The sequence below is a fragment of the Camponotus vicinus genome, unplaced genomic scaffold (genome assembly GCF_025532165.1).
Source record: "Camponotus vicinus isolate PSW18456_S1 unplaced genomic scaffold, iyCamVici1.0 SCAF_3, whole genome shotgun sequence".
Classification (NCBI taxonomy): Eukaryota; Metazoa; Arthropoda; class Insecta; order Hymenoptera; family Formicidae; genus Camponotus; species Camponotus vicinus.
The window spans coordinates 21,235,211-21,255,967 of record NW_028141967.1 but is presented as its reverse complement, the minus strand read 5'-3'; the positions used below and the strand labels follow the sequence as shown (position 1 = coordinate 21,255,967).

At 36.2% G+C, this 20,757-nt stretch overlaps 1 protein-coding gene across 9 annotated transcripts in view; it reads left to right on the top strand.

Moving 5' to 3' along the window:
- Positions 1 to 18,865, top strand: part of Nachralpha6 (nicotinic acetylcholine receptor alpha6) — a 227,708-nt gene extending 208,843 nt beyond the window's left edge. For all 9 annotated transcript variants that reach the window (XM_083093599.1, XM_083093595.1, XM_083093600.1 and 6 more), the window contains 5 exons: positions 3,494 to 3,603; positions 5,260 to 5,474; positions 6,849 to 7,049; positions 7,534 to 7,686; positions 8,979 to 18,865. In XM_083093599.1, coding sequence (XP_082949725.1) covers positions 3,494 to 3,603; positions 5,260 to 5,474; positions 6,849 to 7,049; positions 7,534 to 7,618 — 611 coding nt within the window. In that variant the 3' untranslated portion in view covers positions 7,619 to 7,686; positions 8,979 to 18,865. The remainder of the gene's footprint in view (positions 1 to 3,493; positions 3,604 to 5,259; positions 5,475 to 6,848; positions 7,050 to 7,533; positions 7,687 to 8,978) is intronic.
- Positions 18,866 to 20,757: the final 1,892 nt, after the last annotated feature.

Here is a 20,757-nt window from a genome sequence, read left to right as displayed (position 1 = left end):
GCCGAAATAATAAGCAGGCGAAGCAAGTAGGATTATTTTGTAAAGATTTTTAGAATCTCTCTGCCATGAATCGAATGAACTGCAAATAAAATGCTTTTCACGTCTCGTATTGTACATAATTTTTGTTTGCTGCCCCGACGGATGTTTGCTCACGTGCGTATAAAATAAATATTTGAAATGAATATCCCTAACTGTGCGAGGAAAAAAAGCTTTATGTACGCGCGTAGCGACTGTTTCGTCGGAATAAAATTTTCTCGTCGTACTGCGTTAATATGAAAGCAGCGTCACGTTTAATTTGAGAAAATACACCGCTCGATTTCATATCTATGAAAAACAAATTCGTCAAAACGCGAAATGGTTTTATAAACAAATACATACAAGTAATCACTACCAATTCTCCCTTTCTTCAGGTCAAATTCAACACAATACTTAATTAAATAAATAACAAAATTTACAACAGAATACATCCCGACATAAAAATATATTACAGTATTTTTTTGCGATCAATATATATTTTTTTTCTTTATTAAACATTTATCTAAAATCTTGGTTGAAAATGTGTAAATCGTCTTTAAGAAATTTAAAAAAAAAAATTATAGTTGACGTACATAAAATCAAAAGGTATGATAAATTTTTGTATTAAATTCTAGAAAATAATGAAGTTCTGCTAAAGAATGATTTATCTTGGTTCTGATGAAATGTAAAGTAACATGTTATCTATATAGCTTGAGATAAAATATTACTGAATAATACTTTTGCTCGAAATTACAATTTTCTGCATCTCATATCGCAACCTCTTATATCAATAATCAAGCTATAATATATTTAATGTAAATTTTCAAGGAATAATCAGCGACTGAATCAAGTAACTCAAAATGACATAACTGTATGCACTACATAATAGCAGGCGAATCTTAAAGATTCATTAATAAAAGGAGATAGCCGTTTTGTACATGGCGATTAATCACAACTTGAGACGCTCGTGCCGAGCTTTATGGAACCATTAAATGCAGCCGCCGAGATAACACGAGAAAGCGACCTTTTAGTATTTTTTTCGTTGACACTTGAAGCTCTCCCGTTCTTTCTTCTTTTTTTTCATTTTCGCGCGCACCTCGTCATTCGCGATCTCTTATTTTAAAGCAGCATTTCGGATGCGCTCGTCCGATTATGGCGATCTAATAATTAAGGGAAATAGATATCCGTAATTGGAGTTACAAGCGAACCTTTGCGATTGTAGGAAGGAGAATAAATATTCAACTGCGTCCGAGCGTAAGCGGTAAATGAAAATGTATCGCTCGAAAATCTTTAATTTGCGAGAAATGTTCCGCATCTACGTGATATAACGTTGCTCCGTTATATGAAAGGGACTTGGTTATTTCCTGGTGAAAAGATAATCCGTAAAAAAAGTATTAAAATATTTTACAGCGTGGCGCCGGAATATTTCACGTTATTAAAAAAAATTTTATGATAGAGTTGATCTTAAATATACATTGACAGGATTGATTATATTTTAATCATACTCTTTTTTAATGCAATTCAGTTAGATCATGGGAAGGGGAAGATAATAATGATGATTAAAGATGATATAAGAGAGAGAATAATATATAAAATCATATAAATGCACAATATTAATAATTATAATCAACATTATATCCAATATATAATACCATGCGATCGAAGTTGCGAACTTCGATTACATTAGCTTCTCCGAAACTCCGATAACTCGCTAAACAGGAGTTTTGGCTTAATCGTGAACACGTAAGATATTCGCGCCGATAATAAAAGTGAAATGAACTACATCCCAATCTTATCGTAGTGCGTAGTCTTAAACGCAGCTTAAACGTTCTCACGATATGCATCCCTGTTTTATTTTTAAGTATTGTTAAAAAATGTGTATCGATGATTCAAGATGTAGGAAACAGAAAATAGGTTACGGAAAACCTTTGTATGCATATTTTATCAGAATGCATTTTCTATAGCTGCATGAATAGTGTAAGCGTTTTCTCTCCGTTGCTATTTCTCTGCGCAACATAACCATCTCGCCTCTTCCTTTTCGTATACGTCTACACGCACTTTGCGCACAAGTAAGTACACTCTACTTTCAACTTTCTTTCTTATTTGCGCTTATCTAACATTGGATGATTGACGTAAGTTACCTTCATTATTCTAGCAAAGTGAGAAACGCTGACCTTAACGTAATTGCAATCAATGAACATTATTCATATCGATGTATCCCATTGTTGTTAAAATTCTGGAAATGTTAGTATTGAAATGAAGTTAGATAAATAAAGCATTTATATATACTTAAGTATAATATATGTAAAAGAAAATTAAAAGATATCTAAGGAACGTTTAAAATATTGAAACGTCTTTCAGATATTCTTTCGCGACATCCTTCAGTCGTTTCTATCCGCCTAAATGCAACACAGAAATGCGAAAAACGCATAAGAAGTATCTGGAGAATGCTCTCTAGATGTCTTATTGTTAGATCGTGCCTTTAGACAGTTTTGTTGCTGATGTAGTGTACGCTATGTACATGAGTGTGTATGTGTACATGCATATATGTATATATACGTGTATATATATATACATATATATTTTTTTCTCTTGTACGTGTGCTTTCCTTTTAGCTCTATGTTATCTATTTCCCGATTATTGCCGAATAATAATGCTCTTATTTCGCTCGTCTATTATTTCTTTCTCAACATTCGCCTCCAGTGTGAGTCGCGAGAGTCGATTCCGTGACTGATCCATTCGGATGGCACCGAATCGTCGTGTGTTGTGACTGCGAATGTATGTCTTGTGGAGTGTGTGTCTTTATTCGCGCGGAGAGGTTTGAATTTTCGCTGCATCATCAGAAGAATGCATTCATATTCAAATTTGAATCCGTATATTTCACTTATTATGTTAAAGTGGAGGAATCAATGGAGATTTCCTCTTAGAAACAGGAAGTGGAAGTAAAAAGAGTTAATGCACGATACACAAGCTACCATCGTGGATGCAAATAGATGTAAACTGGAAAATACACGAAGCTGATCTCAAGCAGATCTGACAGCACTTTTGCGTAATTAATATAACATTAGAGCGAAAACCCGTGAAAATTGTACTTAAAAAATGAATCGCTCTCTCTTTCTCTTGGAGAGAGTCGTCATTTTTTATATTAAAGTTTCGCGTTTAAAACATTTAAAGTATACAATATTCTCCAAATGTATTTGAACCTCTCCACGCGCACCCGAAAACGCGCGAGCAATTGTATTAGCGAATGAAAGATTATTAAATATGCGAGCAAAAAATGAGATGGAAGAAGTATAAGAAGCTTCGCAAAAGCGGAAGCGATTACGCTGTGAGCCGAGCTAAAAGAGAATCCGAGAGAATAATCTTTCATTCTCGACGAAAAAGCGGGCTAACAGCGTCGATCTACACCATTTCCGTGACTAATCGCCTTCTTTTTGTATTCTTTCTTCGGGGGATTTTTGGGAATACCTCGATTCAGGATCATACTTCAATTGCATCATGTTCATGGTGGCGAGCAGCGTCGTGTTGACCGTTCTGGTGCTCAACTATCATCACAGATCGCCCGATAGATACGTGATGCCAAATTGGGTAAGAAATATATACAATTAAATGTAATTATAATATATAATTTTAGAGAAAATTAGCTTCTAATTAATTAATAATTAATAACACATATCTCTCCCAAATAATATAAATGCAGAGATAAATGCAGCGTGCAATTATTAATGATGCAACATGAAAATAAATAACAACAATTTGTCACTAAAATAATGTTGAGTATAAACGGTTTTAACTTAATTAATTAATTAATAACATTGATAATGAGAATTAATGTAATTATTAGGATTATACAAATTATTTGTCTTTGTTTGTAATCTCTATACGTGCGAGTTGTCTGTCCAGTGAAACCTGCATCTCTGGCGCAATCTTTGTAGAGTGGATTACATATGAATTCGCGAGGAAATTAATTAAACGTGGATATTTTCAACTTGCTCTGAAAACACAGTCTTTGGTAGAGCGTGTAGTAAAATATTTCAGTCAAATAAAGATTAATCATTTTAGATACATAGAAATAAGCTGCTTAACTAAACGGATTAGCCGAGATTGCACTTGCTTTCATCATTATTGTATTCGTACTGCATTGAAATCAATATAAATTTAATTGCTTTCCATTATGCTCGATAATTGAATAAGCAACAATTTTGAAATCGTAGAATCATAATTTATAATCGTGATAATAAAATACGATCATAAATATATTAGATTTCCAAATTAGAGAGAGGGTAGGCTATTATAATTTTCAGTTTGATGTATATTCAGATAATTATAAGCAAATGATAAATTATAGTTTAATCGCATTATTTAATAGAAATATTTAAATCAGAAGCAATTAATTTATAAATTCGAAATAACACAAAATTTCGCAGTTGTATGTAAAGAATATTTCGAGTAATGGTTAGTAATATATTTTGCACAATAAGTCTCGCGCTGGCCATTACATCCATTAAAAACAGTGTTTTACTTCTTGAAAGTTCAAATGCCTTCGAGGTGTTAGTAATTGCTCTCGGCTGGTCCGTCGGTTAATACAAATTTCGTCAACATACTAGAGAAATATATTCTGAATTTAAACAGACTCCGTTTACAAAACACTCATAATATGTATATACTTATATAATATGCCAGCATAAAATGCATTACATTGAATTTTTAATCCGATAAATGATTCTTTGATTAAAAAAGAAATACGTTGATACGAGTTGACACTTTTCTATTGAATTTAGGTATAAAAAAACTAAAATCGGAATTATATATATGTATACTGATTAAATATTAATAGATTTGTCTTCTCCTTAAATTTTTTTCTTGTTGAAAAACTCAGAATATATTACGTATAATTTTTAAAATATATATAGCTGCTATATCATGATAAAAGAATTATTACAAGCAGAAAAATATACTGTTGAAACTATCGACAGTTAACTTGGAAGAACTCTATTTGTTTTAGCAATTTTCCATAGTTATTAGTTTTTTAAAACAATGTTAATCATAAAATATCCTTAAATTGCAAGTCCCCTAATGTTAAACTTTAAATATGATATACGCGCCAGTTTAGAATTCTAATTTAAATTTCTGAAAAATTTTTCTCGTTACAAAATTCAGAAAAATAAAAAGGCGAGGCAAATGGCGATACAATGTAGTTACAAAGTTTCAGAGAGACAATCATTTTTGATGTTTATTACGCAGGTGAAAATACTGTTTCTGCAATGGCTGCCGTGTGTGTTGCGCATGAGTCGGCCGGGCAAGAAGATCACGAAGAAGACCATTCTCATGAGTAATCGAATGAAGGAACTGGAGCTGCAAGAGAGGAGCAGTAAGAGTTTACTGGCGAACGTTTTAGACATCGACGACGATTTTCGCCATGGAAACAGCGCCGCTAATCCTGCCTCGGGCTATATAAGGTACCATTCAGTTCGCCGTTCAATCTCTTCAGCTCGTCGCGATTGGCGAAAATCCTGCGATGCAGAGCGGGGTTTAATGCTTCTTTTTTCGACCAGGCGCACTTTTGTTCGCTAACAAGAGGGGGGTTGTTTTTTTTCCAACACTCAAATGACAGACAAACGTTATTTGTGAAACATAACGGAAAATCGCGTTTTAATCTTGCTGCGAAAAAAGTACCGAAAGGAAACAAAAACCGACACAAACGCTTATAATAATCCATTGTGAACCATCGAATGAGCGGCAACGAACGCATCGAAAGCGGATGGGATGCATGTTTCCGAATAAATGCACCTTGTTGTACGTAATTCAACTCGCGTGTTCGCCTGCGTTCGACGTTATTTTACACTTCTAGCAGGTAAAATCGAAGACACGACTGTAAATCGATTTACGGAGCGGTACACGGTCGTATTTGCTTTGTAATAACGGCGAGTGCGGCAGAGATTCGTTCGCACGAAATCTGTCGACCGTCGTTTAAAACGGCCGCAACAGTTATATAGCCGGAATCGAATATCGAGATTTTCGACCCTTGATAAACGCCGACTCAATCTACTGAATCTGGATTTCCGCGCTTTCCCACGGGGTTCCTTCGCGATTTTTCCCCCGTGCCAGTTTTCACGAACCGTTAACAAAATATTCCATTCTATTTTTTCACGATCCTTCATCAATAACCGCTTCTAGTTTGCCGGATGATTTTCGCCGGACAACCTGTTTTCTCCTTCCGTCTCTTCTACCCTCCTCTCTATCACGTCACTACGAAAACTCGATATGAAAATGCCTATGACGTATTATTCCAATTCGTATGCATAACTTGATAATTTCATGATTTAATTTTCTGTTTAAATTATTAAGAAGATATAAACGTGTTCATTAGAGAGATTTTACATAAAATATGATATTTTATAAATGTATTATTTGAAACAGGAGAAAATTATTTTAAAAGCTCAAATTAAATAATTGTAACATAGCATAACAAATAAAGTATTTTAACAAAAATATAAATATAGATATAATAATTAATATATTTTTGTTGTTGGAAAAGTTAAAATATGAGAAATTAAAATATGAATGTTGTAAACTTTTCAGGTATAAATAACCACAATAATTCATAATCGTTTTGCTGAATAAGAAATTTTTACAAAAATTTTGCAACTTACCTTGTGTATATCGAGATATAAATTATTTCAATAATTTATAAACAACTGTTATATATCTGACAATTTGATTTTGAGAAATTGCGTTTTCTCAAATTCTCCGACAATCGAAATTTCTATCGACGCTTGAGAGACCTATTATAAGACACCTTCGAGAGTAATAATTTACATGATCTTTTACAGTAGGTCGGCGTACGGTACACCACTGTCGACCAGACCGGCGACAGTCGAGGAGACTTCGGCATCGTTGCCTCTCAGCGGTATGCAGAAGGAACTTCACACAATTCTCAAGGAATTGCAGTTCATCACGAGTCGCATGAAAAAGGCGGATGAGGACGATGAGGTCATTAGCGACTGGAAGTTCGCCGCCATGGTGGTCGACAGGTTGGGATGCTTTTAAATCTTTCATGTGGTTTCAGTCGTGGTTGCACTCGCGAAAAATCACGGACAAAGAGATAGCTTTTACAGCGAGGTTCGAAATTCAGATCCTCGTTTTTCGTACAAAGAAAAACTCATCCGTCATTTATGCACCGACCCATTAACTTAACTTTAGGAGAATCCATTATGTAAACGTTTGAAACTTACTTGGTAATTATCAACTATTCTCTTCTCAGAATTTCTCTATTCAACAATTTTTCAATCTTATAAAGCTCATTTATTATATAATATCGATTAAATTTAATACGTGAATTTTGATTATCTCGAGATAGATGTGTTTTTATATCTATGTTATTTACAATTCAAATTTGTTTCAAAATAAAATAATTTTTTGTCTTTATTATTTATCTAACAAAAATACATTATTCTGCTAAAATAATATTATTCTGTAAAAACTAACATTAAAATTGTTTTCCCTTACGAAATCAAGGCTTTGTCTGTTCATCTTCACGTTATTCACGGTTTTGGCTACGGTGGTGATACTGTGTCGTGCGCCACATATAATCGTCCAGTAATAGACTGCCCCGGTCGAACCGAAAAAACATGCACAAAAAATGCCAGGGATAGCGCCTCCTGGAATTTGGTAAGGATATAAATTATGTCTCTCTTTTTATTACAGTTCTTTTATTACTCCTCTTTCTTCCCTTCCATATATTATATATTAATCATTCACGAGAAAAGATTTCCTAGTTTTTGTATTTTTTTCTTATTTCGTATTTTATATTTTATTTAATTTCATAGAAAAAGAGACTAAAAAAGCTGCCCAAAAAACCCAATAATTTTTTTACTGAAAATACAACGTCAATCAATCTGTCGAAGCTCGTGAATTCACTTAATAACGTGCGACTAGTACATTGCTCGTATATACAAGATTGAAATCAGCATGTGAATTCGCACCGTACGGATCGCATAGTTCGTCATCATTACATGCGAATGACACGAGCCAGATGATCGTAATGCAGTTAATAATGCGTAGAAATGTTAACAAGCGCCATGTAACAAGCTTGGCTCGTTGGCCGCTGCACGCGTTGAAAATTTCCAATCGTACTAACGGGAATATCTCTATTTTACTATTTCGTCGTGCTAATTGCCGTTCGGTGCCTCTAGAACGCAGTCCGGAGCGCAATTATTTATGCATTAACTCGGATATACGGCCATTCGATTAAATAATTTCAAGTATTTGCTGCTACTTTATTATTGGCTTCGAATGGTATAATAATTCAAAACTAGCATATATAATTAGTAAAGAATATTTATTTCTCAAAATTAATAATATATATTATATATATAATAATAATATTATTATATATAATAATATATATAATAATAAAATTAAGAATACTTATAATATGTGTGCTTATAACAATATATAAATTAGCAGAATTTTAATATTCACGAAATAATAACCTTTATATAGAACAAACGAGCATATTTTAATTACGTAATTATACTGAGAAAACTAAAACGTTAATTAGCTTCGACTGGCACCCCTTTATATGAATGTTACTGGAAAAAATTACATATGAAAACTAAATTTTTGTTTGTTAATCCAGGAAATTTCTGACCCAATTTTTATCTTCATTGCTTTTCTTAATCTTCTTGAGTTTAATTACACGATATTCCCTTTTCAATCGAAGATTAAAAAGTTATCGGAATATATTAGTCAGATGGAAACTCTCACATTTCGAGCTTTAGAACTACTGGAACTAAAAGCTCGACTCGAAGGATTTAATGAAAAAATAAACTTGCAAGAAGCAATCGGCGCTCGCACACACACATACATATATCCCGGAAAATCCTTCACCCTAAATCAGTTCTCTAAAAATCAACAGACATTTCACGTTATAATTGCGTTTTCTCCTCTCTCGTTCATAGGAACGACGTCCGATTCGAGGAGACGGCTACGGAGCGCGTGGAAGTGACGAGAAAGCGCGGAAAAAGAGAGACGGACTCGTTAGCATCTTTCGCGCCCTTCTTCGCGACTCACCCCTTTCGGGAACAAGAGAATGTTCTCTCGTTCTCGGAATCCTCGACGCTGGAAAACGCCGCCGGGTTGTGCGCCCGGTTCTTTCGCGCGACGTGCTTTCACTTAGGCGAGTAAGTAGGCAAGCAAGAGTGAGACCACCAACGACGTTCATGAGAAAAGCCACGGGGAGGATGGACATGCGGCAGCGGTGGCGGACGCCTCGTCTCTTTCGAGTGGAAAGAAACATACCTGGAGGGAAAAGAAAACGCTTCCGGATTCGAGAAGAGAGAAAACGAAGGAAGGGAACAAGGAGCCGATCGCCGATGTCACGCTTCGTTGCGGCTGCGTTCTTTCGTTTAAGTGACTTAATTAACTAGTTCTACAGTGCGAAACCGATAGATAATCGACGCGCGACGCGAGCTGGACGGAGATTTAGAGGCTGCCTCTAGATCGTAGGAGGAAGGTAGGTGCAGACGAGAGAGAGGACGCGCTGCCGAGTAAGTCTAAATCGCGTATCGCGGGCTCTCGTCGATCGCGACTTCGTTCGACGATCTCCGCGACCTTGTTTCGGCGATCGAGATCGATCTCGAGTTCGACGAGCGATGCGATTTCGCGGATAACGCGATAAGTGGACGCGCGACGAGAATCGACACGTGGCATCACGAGAGAAGGAGATCGCGCAGTCCTCGGAAGAGCGTTGTTGCGGCCTTTCGATAATAGTAACAATAACGATATATAAAATATTTCTTATAATAATGAAAATAATAATTAACGATATAATTAATTGTTAGTCGCTTTGCGCGCTCGCACGCACGCGCGTTACGACTGAGTCGTAATTAATTAACGCCGCGATCTGTTGAGGGTCTCTCGTGGGGAGCCGAGACGGACTTTAAAATAACTGCCAAATATAAAAACTCGAGTCAGGGGTGTTCAACCTTCTCTCAAACGGTGGGAAAGTAAAGTGCGGCCTGGACGATCGACAGGGTGAACGCGCGCGGCGCCGTGACCAATGACGAGAGCCGAGACAAGGGTGACCGTGTCGCCGTTTGTTTCGCGCTCGACGAGGATCCTATATTTTCCCTCTGTATAAACCGCGCGGCTAACGCGGTTTAGCGGTACGTTTCTCCAAAGGTGAGCCCCACAAAAACGCGAAATCTAATAGAAACTCGCGCCATCACCGATCGCACGATCGACTCTCTACGCTCGATATATTTTTCCACGTTCTCCCGTTATAAAGCCCTCCTGTCTCGTATTCGAAAAGCGTAAGCGATTCCTCCGCATTTCCGCAAAACCCGCCGAATATTGTCACACCGCGTGTATTACTACGGTGCGTGCGTGTATATATGTGTGTACGCATGTGTACGTGTGTGTATGTGTAATATGTGGGGCTTTGTGGATGTGTGGGTGTGTGTATTGGACACGCGAGAGATATACAAGCGCACAAGAGAGCGGTCGACGCGTCGCTTATTTAGCCGATCGGCGAAAGAGGATCGATCGATCGATCGGCCGCTCATTCGTCCGAGGATCGTACAAGCCGCATGAGCCGCGTAAATACGCAGCGTAACTTACGAACGACCACACGCACGGAGGCGAACGCGTCGAGGGCGAACGAACCGCGCGTAAAAAAAAACAAGAACAAGAAAACTGCCAAGTTGGACCACCCCTGCTTTCCGTACAGAGTCACGCGCGTACCCTCGAGTCCTTGGAGACGTCGGTGAATCCGTCGTGGATCGTGTTCGAGCGCTGCGAGAGCGATCGACATATTCGCGGTGCTGTGCCTACCGCGACGATGATTTATATCTCGGTGGATCGCACAGTTTCTTTGCTCGACTTCGCGCTGTCGAATCCTTCAACGACTGTAATTTGAAATGATCAAGTACCCTAAATTGTATCACGCTTTCTTAACATACCTTCCTCGCGTTATTTTTCAAAACGAATCTCGAATAATTTGTCGATATAAAGATAAAGTCATACAGATGATCATTCGATAAATTAATATAATTTTATTCTATTAGATATATAAATCATATTCTATTAGATAATAGATATAATTTTTTGCAATATAAAAAACAATTAATATTTGTATGAAATACTCTGATGTTCCAAGCATAAAGCAAAGTTTATATTTAGACGTTTAGTTGTTTGGATTTTCCATGAAAAATGTGTCTCTTAAGAAGAAAAAATAATAAATCATAAAAAGTAATGAATTCGTTGTCGATTACAATGCCCGATTGTCGATTATAAAGACCGTTAACGATACGATCCGCAATCGCGGAGGTGAAAAAAGGTGAAAAAAGAACTTGATCCCGAACGAACTAATCAAACAATTAATTCTTGAGGGAGAAGCAGGAGAAGCAGGAAGGACGCCAGGAACCTTCCGGGGCTCTCATTAGCGTAAATTCGTCGTCGTCGAACGAGTCGATACCTTTACATACCGCGGCTAATTACGAACCGACTCGCGAATCCGCTTGTTATCGCGTATCACGTGGATTATACGGATCAGTGTTCTATTTATACGAAAAAAGTTTTGCCGGACTATCGTTATCGCCGTTGATTTTTCGTTGTTTATTTTACTACGGTTATATACGAACACTTTTCGTACGGATTGATCGCGTATTATTCAGAATTTCAAACTGCACTCGCCATTTTTTATCATTATAACAGTTTTGTCAATTGTAACAAATTGTTATTTGGAGAGAGGAGAGATTCTGTTGCTTTAATAATATTAATAGTATTAATTTCGGAAGGAAATATGCCATGCGATAGATAAAATAAATAAATATTACAAAATCTTCAACAATCACATGATGGATAATTAATATTAATTCAGAAAAATCGTAATATATTTAATCGAGAAACGAAATTTTTCCTCTTTATCTTTAATACCATGTTTTGTAATTGATGATATCAGTATTATAGTTAAATTTTTTTCAAATTATTTCGTTTGCTCTATGTAGGACTAATTCTATCTCGATATGTAAAAGTTGGCGTAATTAACAAGATAGTTTCAGTTACATATAATGTCAAATTACAGTCGCCAAAGGTTTTAACGTTGTCAAACATTCTCGCCGTTCCCGGACCGCTCTCCCTGCCTCATTTTAACGAAGCTGTACGGAATGACAGAGTGAAATAATCGTTCAAACGACGCGAAGAAAGATATAATGATGAATAACGTTAAAGTGTTCCGACTAACAATACTCAGATAGATATGTACATAAGTGAGAAATCGTTTAGGTGAGACTTAAGTACATCCTGCAGCGATCCAGTTGGTACATGAGTGAACAATGTTGGCTAACACGCACGCGTACACATCTACATACATCTCTACACGAATGCACATCCACGGCGAACTGCTTAAATGTATACGATGGCGACAGTATATATTTATCTACATCTCGATAAATTCTCTATCTCTCTCTCTCTCTCTCTCTCTCTCTCTCTCTCTCTCTCTCTCTCTCTCTCTCTCTCTCTCTCTCTTTCTTTCGAGACGAGCTGGATGATCTACGATAGTCGATCGCGTACCGATCGAGATTGTCGATCACTCCGTGATCTCACAGACGACCGTAAATCGCGCACCGAGGCGATCCACCGATAGAATCGACGAGCATAGAACGGAGCGTAGCAAATCAAATCAAACCGGAAATCATTGTAAATTCGTTTATCGTGAACGGTTTCAGTGATTATCGATCATTGCCGACAATCATTTCGTGCGACGTAGATTTGCAGCGTTCGCGAAGCGCGTGTAGACGAAGGAATTGTGATACAATGTGAATCCTCGGGACGCACGTGAGAGAACCGGACAAGGTGCGCGACGCACAGGAACAATTTTCGAGCACAACGAATCGCAAATAGAATTCGCGAGTACGCGAGGGAGATGACTGAAGGGCCGTTTACATTGCGCAATTTCTCGACACGATGTCACATTCATGCTAAAGGTATTATTGGAATACAACACGTTATTTTACAATCGTTACAAACTACTGCAGCTTCCTGTAATAATTAAGTGAGAGTCGATGATCGGATTAAGAAACATATTATAATATTTGTAATAATTCGAGTTGCGTCTCTAATTATTGAATCGTAATCATTGAATCAACTAATTCGTAATCAATGATTCAATAAATAATTAATGTAATTTGTTCATTCAACTTGATATTCGTTTGAACGAGCTTTGTTAAATCAAACGCTAGCTTCGTTTTCTTTCAAGCAGTTTCTTTCTCAGATATTTTTCTACACCTTACGAATCTAATACGCGATGTAAACGGTCCTTGCACAATCGCTGGAACAATCGACATCGTACGGGAGTCACCGACGATTTCGAGGCGGCGCGGCCGATCAACGGGAGATTCACCCAAAAAAAAGAATATCCTCCGAGATCTAGCGTAATTTTCTAACTCATCACGCGCTAATCGATAAGTATACAAGTGTAACGGCGACGGCCATATTTGCGGATGAAAGACGCTAAAAGAAAACCGGGGAAAAAATCCGAGGACGCGTGCGTGTAAATCAAGGGACGAGGTGCACAATCTACGATCTCGAGTGGCACATCTCGCGAGAAATGACGCATCGCTATAATAGTGATATAAAGAGGAAGAGAGATACACATGTGGGTGTACAGATCCGTATCGCGAATGCGTTTTTAACGTTAAAAACCGGGTGCTCTCGATCTCCATGCCATGTTGATTTTGTTGATGCCATGTGTTCTTGTACTAGACAAGTAAAATTCGAGATCGGGCGGAAGCTAAGTGCGAGGCGAATGTACGGGCCGCATCCTCCCATGTAGACGTATAGGCACATGTGTATCTTCAATGCCTCCTTACCGGGGATTTTTTTATATATACGATACGAAGGCGAAAAGGCAGAGTAGTGCGTTAGTTTAAAAAAACGCTCAGCAAAACGAATCTAGTGAGTACGCAGCGTAGAGAAAAATTTTACATGGTGTTTGTACGTTTAAGAGATTAAACCGCGTTACATACGGAGGACCACTCTGTGATCGAACCGCTGTACGTAATTAATGAGAGCATTGAAGAAGCGCGCGCAAGAGACAAAGAGGGAAAAGTACGAGAAAGAAAAAAAAATAGAAAACAAAGAAAAACGAGTCCGTGTAACATTAAGCGAATTAAGCTCTAGAAGCTCGACGATGTACGGTAAATGATTTGGTTAGTGTAAAGTCATGTGGTTATTATTACTATTGTTTACGCCGAAGGAAACGACGATCATCGTTAGTGCTATTATCTCACACACACACACACACATACACACACACGTACACGTACATACATACACACACACACATACACACACACATCGCAGGAAACTATTACTATTAAATATGATTACCATTACTATTTATCACTATTACTAGCGCTACCGAATATTATTATTATGGTTATCATTACTACTATTATTATTATTACTAATGTCGTTACTAACTATACTATTACTATTACCGCTAGAGACTACACTTACTATTACCTACCTACCGCTGCTCTACTGTCGTTACTATTAATTGTATGCTAACTTCTCTAACTCTCGCCATCGGGCGTGAAGCGCGCGATATAGCGAGAGATCGCGCACGATTTTAGCCGATAAGCACGATTTGCGTTTTTAATATTCAAATTGTGGTGTTTTTTAATATATGCGCGGGTAAATAGAGAGACAGACAGACAGAGCTCAAGCGATATCACGACATATCCCGAAATCGTTGGTCGAGTTAAGAATTCTGACAAATTGTCGCGATAACGCGCACGTGCCACCCACGTGTACCGAAAAAAAAAGTCGTCAACTTGATTAAATGCATTTAATTGGTTATCGTTTCTTTAATTGAAATATTTTAGGTATTTGATTTAAATATTTAAATGTTTCAATTAAAAACGTGTTTAATCAAGATAACAACTTTTTTCTCAATGTATAATGCGAGCGATGCGTTAACGCGATGCGGAAACATTCTTTTTTTATCGGCCTTTCGATCGGAAGTAAACGAATAGAATTTCGGTAGAGTCGTTGCTATTGCATCCTTAATCTCAACAACAATCGCAAGAGACGACGCGTACAGCACTACGCGTATAAACTCGGTTACTCGATGTTGCGTAATACTTTGAAATTCGTGACGCGAATTAGGCCGACTTGGGAGAGACACGGGGTTATCTTTGCGCGCAAATTCTCTTCATCCCTTCGCGATTCGTTTGAAAAATCCTTTTGCGTTTGCACGCGTTTAATCCTTTCAATCTCGAATAATTCAGTCTCGATTTAAAGTAAAAAATGTGATACATGCGAAGAGAGGCCATTGTGTAAGAGTGTTCGAAGATCACCCATTAAATAGATCCAATTAAGAGAGAATTATAAAGTAGAAGCGCTTTCACACACACGCATACAGAGAGGGCTTTCATTTTAAAAATATAAAAAATGAATAAAGTAAAGTAGATTTAAAAAAATAACACCAATCAATTTGTTTGCCATAACCGCGAACGTATTTTATGTTTTTATTTCCTGGCATACATTTTTTTAATTGAAACAGATATTTCCCTCACAATATATTATTTTAAAATATTCAATTTCAACTGGGACTGAAAGAGTTAAGCGCTGCATCGATTTTTCCACGCGCGCGGTTCTCTTTCCGATAGAACGGCTAGATTTCTCGATTATCTTCGCCGCGATTAAGGATATAGATGACAAAAAGATAAATTTACATACGAGGTAAATGTACGCATCTTTATTGGTACGAAGCTCGTTTCGTAAGCGCGCGGGCGGGCGGATTGAAACATGAAAATTGTGTAAATAACTTCTGTGATAAGAATCGATTATATTAATAATTGCCGAATGCGAAACCCCTTGAGACGAGGACGACGGCGGAAGCAGCGACGCGAGCCCAAGCCGACAACGACGACGACGAATCGCTTCGCCGAAACGACACGAAACTATCGCGAACAAGATGATTTAAATAATACCGAACATTTTTATACATACATATATATACGCTGTTTAAAAATATTTTTTCCCGTATGCAGTAAACAACTTTCATAAATGGACGATATGCTTGCGCTTGCACATTTGACTTCTACTTTAAGTTAAACTATTTCTGCTCAAAAAGATAATCAAACAACATTTATTTAGATAGAATAGAATGTTACAAAAAAAATAATATTTTGATACGGGTTTGAGGACAATGTGCTTGAACATGTGAAATATATCTTAATTCTGATTTTCAAAACTACACTTAGGGGTTGGTCCATGGGAATGTAAATAGGTAGAATGCGGTAGACGTATATGCGTTATATATAACGTAATAGACGATCGACTTGAACAGATATCAGAATAATATACGAACCGGATAATTGACTTTGTTTCACGGCCGAAATAATCCAATTTTCTAAATTACCGAGTCGGTTCCCACAATCTATCCCGTGCCAAATTAACCACCGCCGTGTCAGGTGAGATTGGCTCCGGATCTTATTCTCGCAAAAAATAAGACTCATTGGCATCTTTACAGCTACCTTTTGCAATCGTTCTGCGCCTTGTATTTTCTTATTCATTTCGCGTGTCGAGCAAATAGCAGATTGATATTCGATAAAAGATTGGCCGCATATACGTGATACGTTATCGGTTTCGTGTTTCGCGGCGAAGTTTAACGTGTCTTCATTTGTGGCTAATTGAGACCAATTAGTAGCAACGGCTCTTGCGAACGTCCCCCTCCCCCTCCCCTGTCGAACGAAGATAAGCCGGAAATGACGGGGCTTAGTCTGGAAATTGCCAATCGACGTCTATAATTCATCCGTTTGCGGCCAATTTCGACCCGACGCCGAAGATGGAGCGGCGATGCGCGTGCTTGAAATACGATCGTCCAGATTGCGAGAGATCTAAAAAAAAAAAGAGCTAAATTTGAAGAACGCCCCGCGATTTTCCGCGGCGAATAGCGATCGACGTGACCGGCCCGTTAATAGCAGCGCTAATTACAAGGGGGCATTACGTGCCCGCGCAGTCTGTTTTTACTTTTTTATATGACATCCGCTTCGTCGCGACGAGGACGACGAGGCGCGACTTTTCGAGAGTAGGGTACGTCCGATCGGTCGCGAGTATCGATGATGAAAGAGCTGGAGATGAGAAGATGGCATCGGGGCTTGGGTCTCGCGACGTTACTTCCGGCGTGGAGCGGTTGCGAAGAACCCTCGTTACGCACTTGAGCGATTTCGTTTCGAGTCAGAGGTGGTGCATTATCGATAACGTGTAAAGCCATGCGTCGTGTGTCGGTGTACACATACACGCATATACTTTGAACATACGAATATAAATATATACATATATATATGAATATAGGCGTATAGATAATGCATTATACATATATATACATATTATACATATTATATATACATATATATGTATATATATAGCTTATTATATATATATATACATATATAGAGCAGAAAAAAAAAACAATATTGTAACATACGAATCTGCTAAAGGTGAAACAAAAATACTATATAAATTAACATTAAACGTTAAACTAATGGATAGTGCGAACTGTTAATAAATTGTAATATTAACTCTAATTCATTAATGAACTAAATACAAAGGAATTGAACTAGGTTACACGGACAACTGGTAGTCTGTCCCCAAAACATTCGTCTCTGTTCCTACTTTCTGCGAACATGAACTCGCGCGTTGCTTTCGGTATGCATGTATAGTTTCGCGATTGCCACCGAGAAGCATCTAATTGGAGTCTTCTTTTATTTTCATCGGATAGTATATGCGTAATAATCTTTAATCATTTGTCACGAGTAAGTCAAGAGCTACTGGCCGCGAGACACATCCCCGCGATGCTCTCATTTATATGATAATTATACTCGCATGTACATAGGACACCATTGTATACACACGCGTGCCAACAGTGATTTATAAACGCAATACGAAACCCGGCGTGCGAATCAAAAGAAAAAAAAATATTAAAAATGACGGTGAGACTGGAAGAGGCTACGAGAATGCCGATTGTCGTCGTTCCTTTCCCGAATTCTGCACTGATTCTCAAATAAAAAATATGGCATGACCTCACGCACCGACTGCTCGTATTTTATTCCTCAGGAATAAAAGCCGAGGGTGGTCCCTTCCCTTTCCATGATCCGCGCCCCCGTTCGCTTTCGCTCTAACGATACATAGAAAGAAAAGGACGCGATGAGAGAAGAAGAAAATGAAAAAAAAAGACCAAAACAGGGCGTTTTTCAGATGGACGCGAGTTGAAACGCGATAAAGTGACACACGCAAAAGCGTGACTAGTCGCCATCAATCATGTGTCAATATCGGCGTTATGAGAAAACACGCGCACACATTGCCACGGATTGACCGTCGACGGATCGATCCGCCAGCCGTTTTACACGAGATAAATACGTAATGTTACGCCATTGTGTAAGTGACGTGCGCGAGACGAGGTATCATATAAGTAAATTAATAATAATAATCGATATATGGAGAGGAGACAAGCCAGCCGCGCGCGGTATGCTCAAAATGTAGAATAAAAATTACGACACTGTAAAATGCGTTTAAGGATATCCTTATGTATAGATAACACGTTAATACGGAGTGTGTAAATGCGACTGTCGTGATGAAAGCTAGACGGGATTGTTGAAATTGTAGGATTAAGCGAGAGGATGCGAGAGCGCGAGAATTCGACAGTATTTGCAGTAATGCGTCGCTATTTATAGCGTGAAAGAACAATGCAAATGTGAATGCAAAATTCTACATGAATAATCTTGCGTTCCTAACAATGAGAATATTGTCAGATGAATAAATGATGGATTGACGCTAATTGATTTTAATTTCTATATCACAGTATCGAACACAAGTCGACATAGAAATTTAAACCAAATAAAAGGGATATAATTATTATTTGTTCTATAAACACAGTGATTTTTATTTTATTCCTTTATAAAAATCCGCGTATTAAATTATATTACTTGTGAATATATTAAAAATTTTAAACTTCTCACGTATTTTACTTAAAGATTCAGAAATCTGCAGATATATAAATTTTCTAATAAAAATAAAAGAAATGAGAAGAGAAAGAATAAAAATGCAACGTATTGAGTAAAAAGGTGCAGCCTAGAAATTCTTTCGAATGACCATATATGTTAAGAAAAAGAATTTAAATGCAACATTAATAATTAAATAATAATATTTAAAAGGTTGATTCGCCAAACCTCTTGAATATTTTATTTTATTTAATTATTTAATTATTATCTTTATTAAATTAGAAACATACGTGTTATATACCCTTCGTTTAAGTCGATATAAGATGTAATAAGTTTCGACAGTTTTGTACAAGCAGATGGAAATAAATGTCACGCAGTCTTTGTCTTCTACATAAATTTATTTTTTTTTATTCCTCTCAATTCTCTATCTATTTCTTGTAATATTGGAATAAAAGAGAATTAAGCAGAGACATTTATGAATAATTTACTTTTACAACTATTCTTATATATATCTCATTAATTTAAAACGTTCAAAGTGATAAAATTGAAAAGAATTGATTGTGTGACAAATGACAACGGAATAGAATAATTTTTATGTCATTCTCTTTTTTCTCTTTTTCTACTTGATTTTTACAAAAGTAATTGCACATTTACTCTATTTTTTACAACTGCCTTCATTATAGTCTTTTGTTTTATTTCGCTTCATTGAGAAGTGATGGTGATTTAATTCATATTCATAATTAATTGATAAGCAACAGACAATTAATCATTATTAATGTATTAAGTTAACTTAATTGTTTAATAACTTCGTAGTACGTCGAACTAAGAGGAAAACCATCGTACAATTTGCAAAATCGTAAATGTAGTATAAAGATTTTAATTATATTCAATAATAAATATGTGAATATAAGAAAAAAACAGAGAAAATAAAATATCTTGATTAAATAAAAACCAATAAATTTATACTCTTTAACATCATTTGTAAAAATGCTTTCATAATAAAAAAATATCTTTTTTATAATAATATATCTCCAATTTATGTAATATGCAGTTAAGTATCTGGTATTTATTTCTGACACACAAATTATTCATAAAATATTTCTATACATTTATTGTGAAAAATAAAGTATAAACACAAATGTAATATATAAATACGATTTTTTATACATAAACGTATATGTTATAAAAAATGTTTATATAGTGTTATATAAAAATATACTTATACATTCATTTCACTTTCGCTTATATTTGTTACAATTAATGCTGTATAATAATAAGTGTAAATAATCTCTCAAAAGTGGGAATAGCTAATGTTTCAATACATATTTTATAAAAAGATGTAATTATTATAATATGAAAATTATAAAATTTTAAAATGTTTTGTTTTGTTTTTTTTCTATAATTAAAAATAAATCTTACTATATATACATACACATTCTTCTCTGTTATTATATATATATATATATATATATATATATATATATATATATATTATTATTCTGCTATATTTTTTAATCTATAATATATATTTATAATATATATTATAAAATATATATTTTTTTATTAAAACTTTTTTAACTTTATATTTTTCTCTTATAGATTAAAATAGCAGAGACCTCTCCCAGTAAAATACTGAATTTCTTTGAAATATATTCTATCTGCTTGGAAAAGAAACATAATCAATAAATCTTTCTGATGATATATTTATTGGTGATAATTTTATTGACAT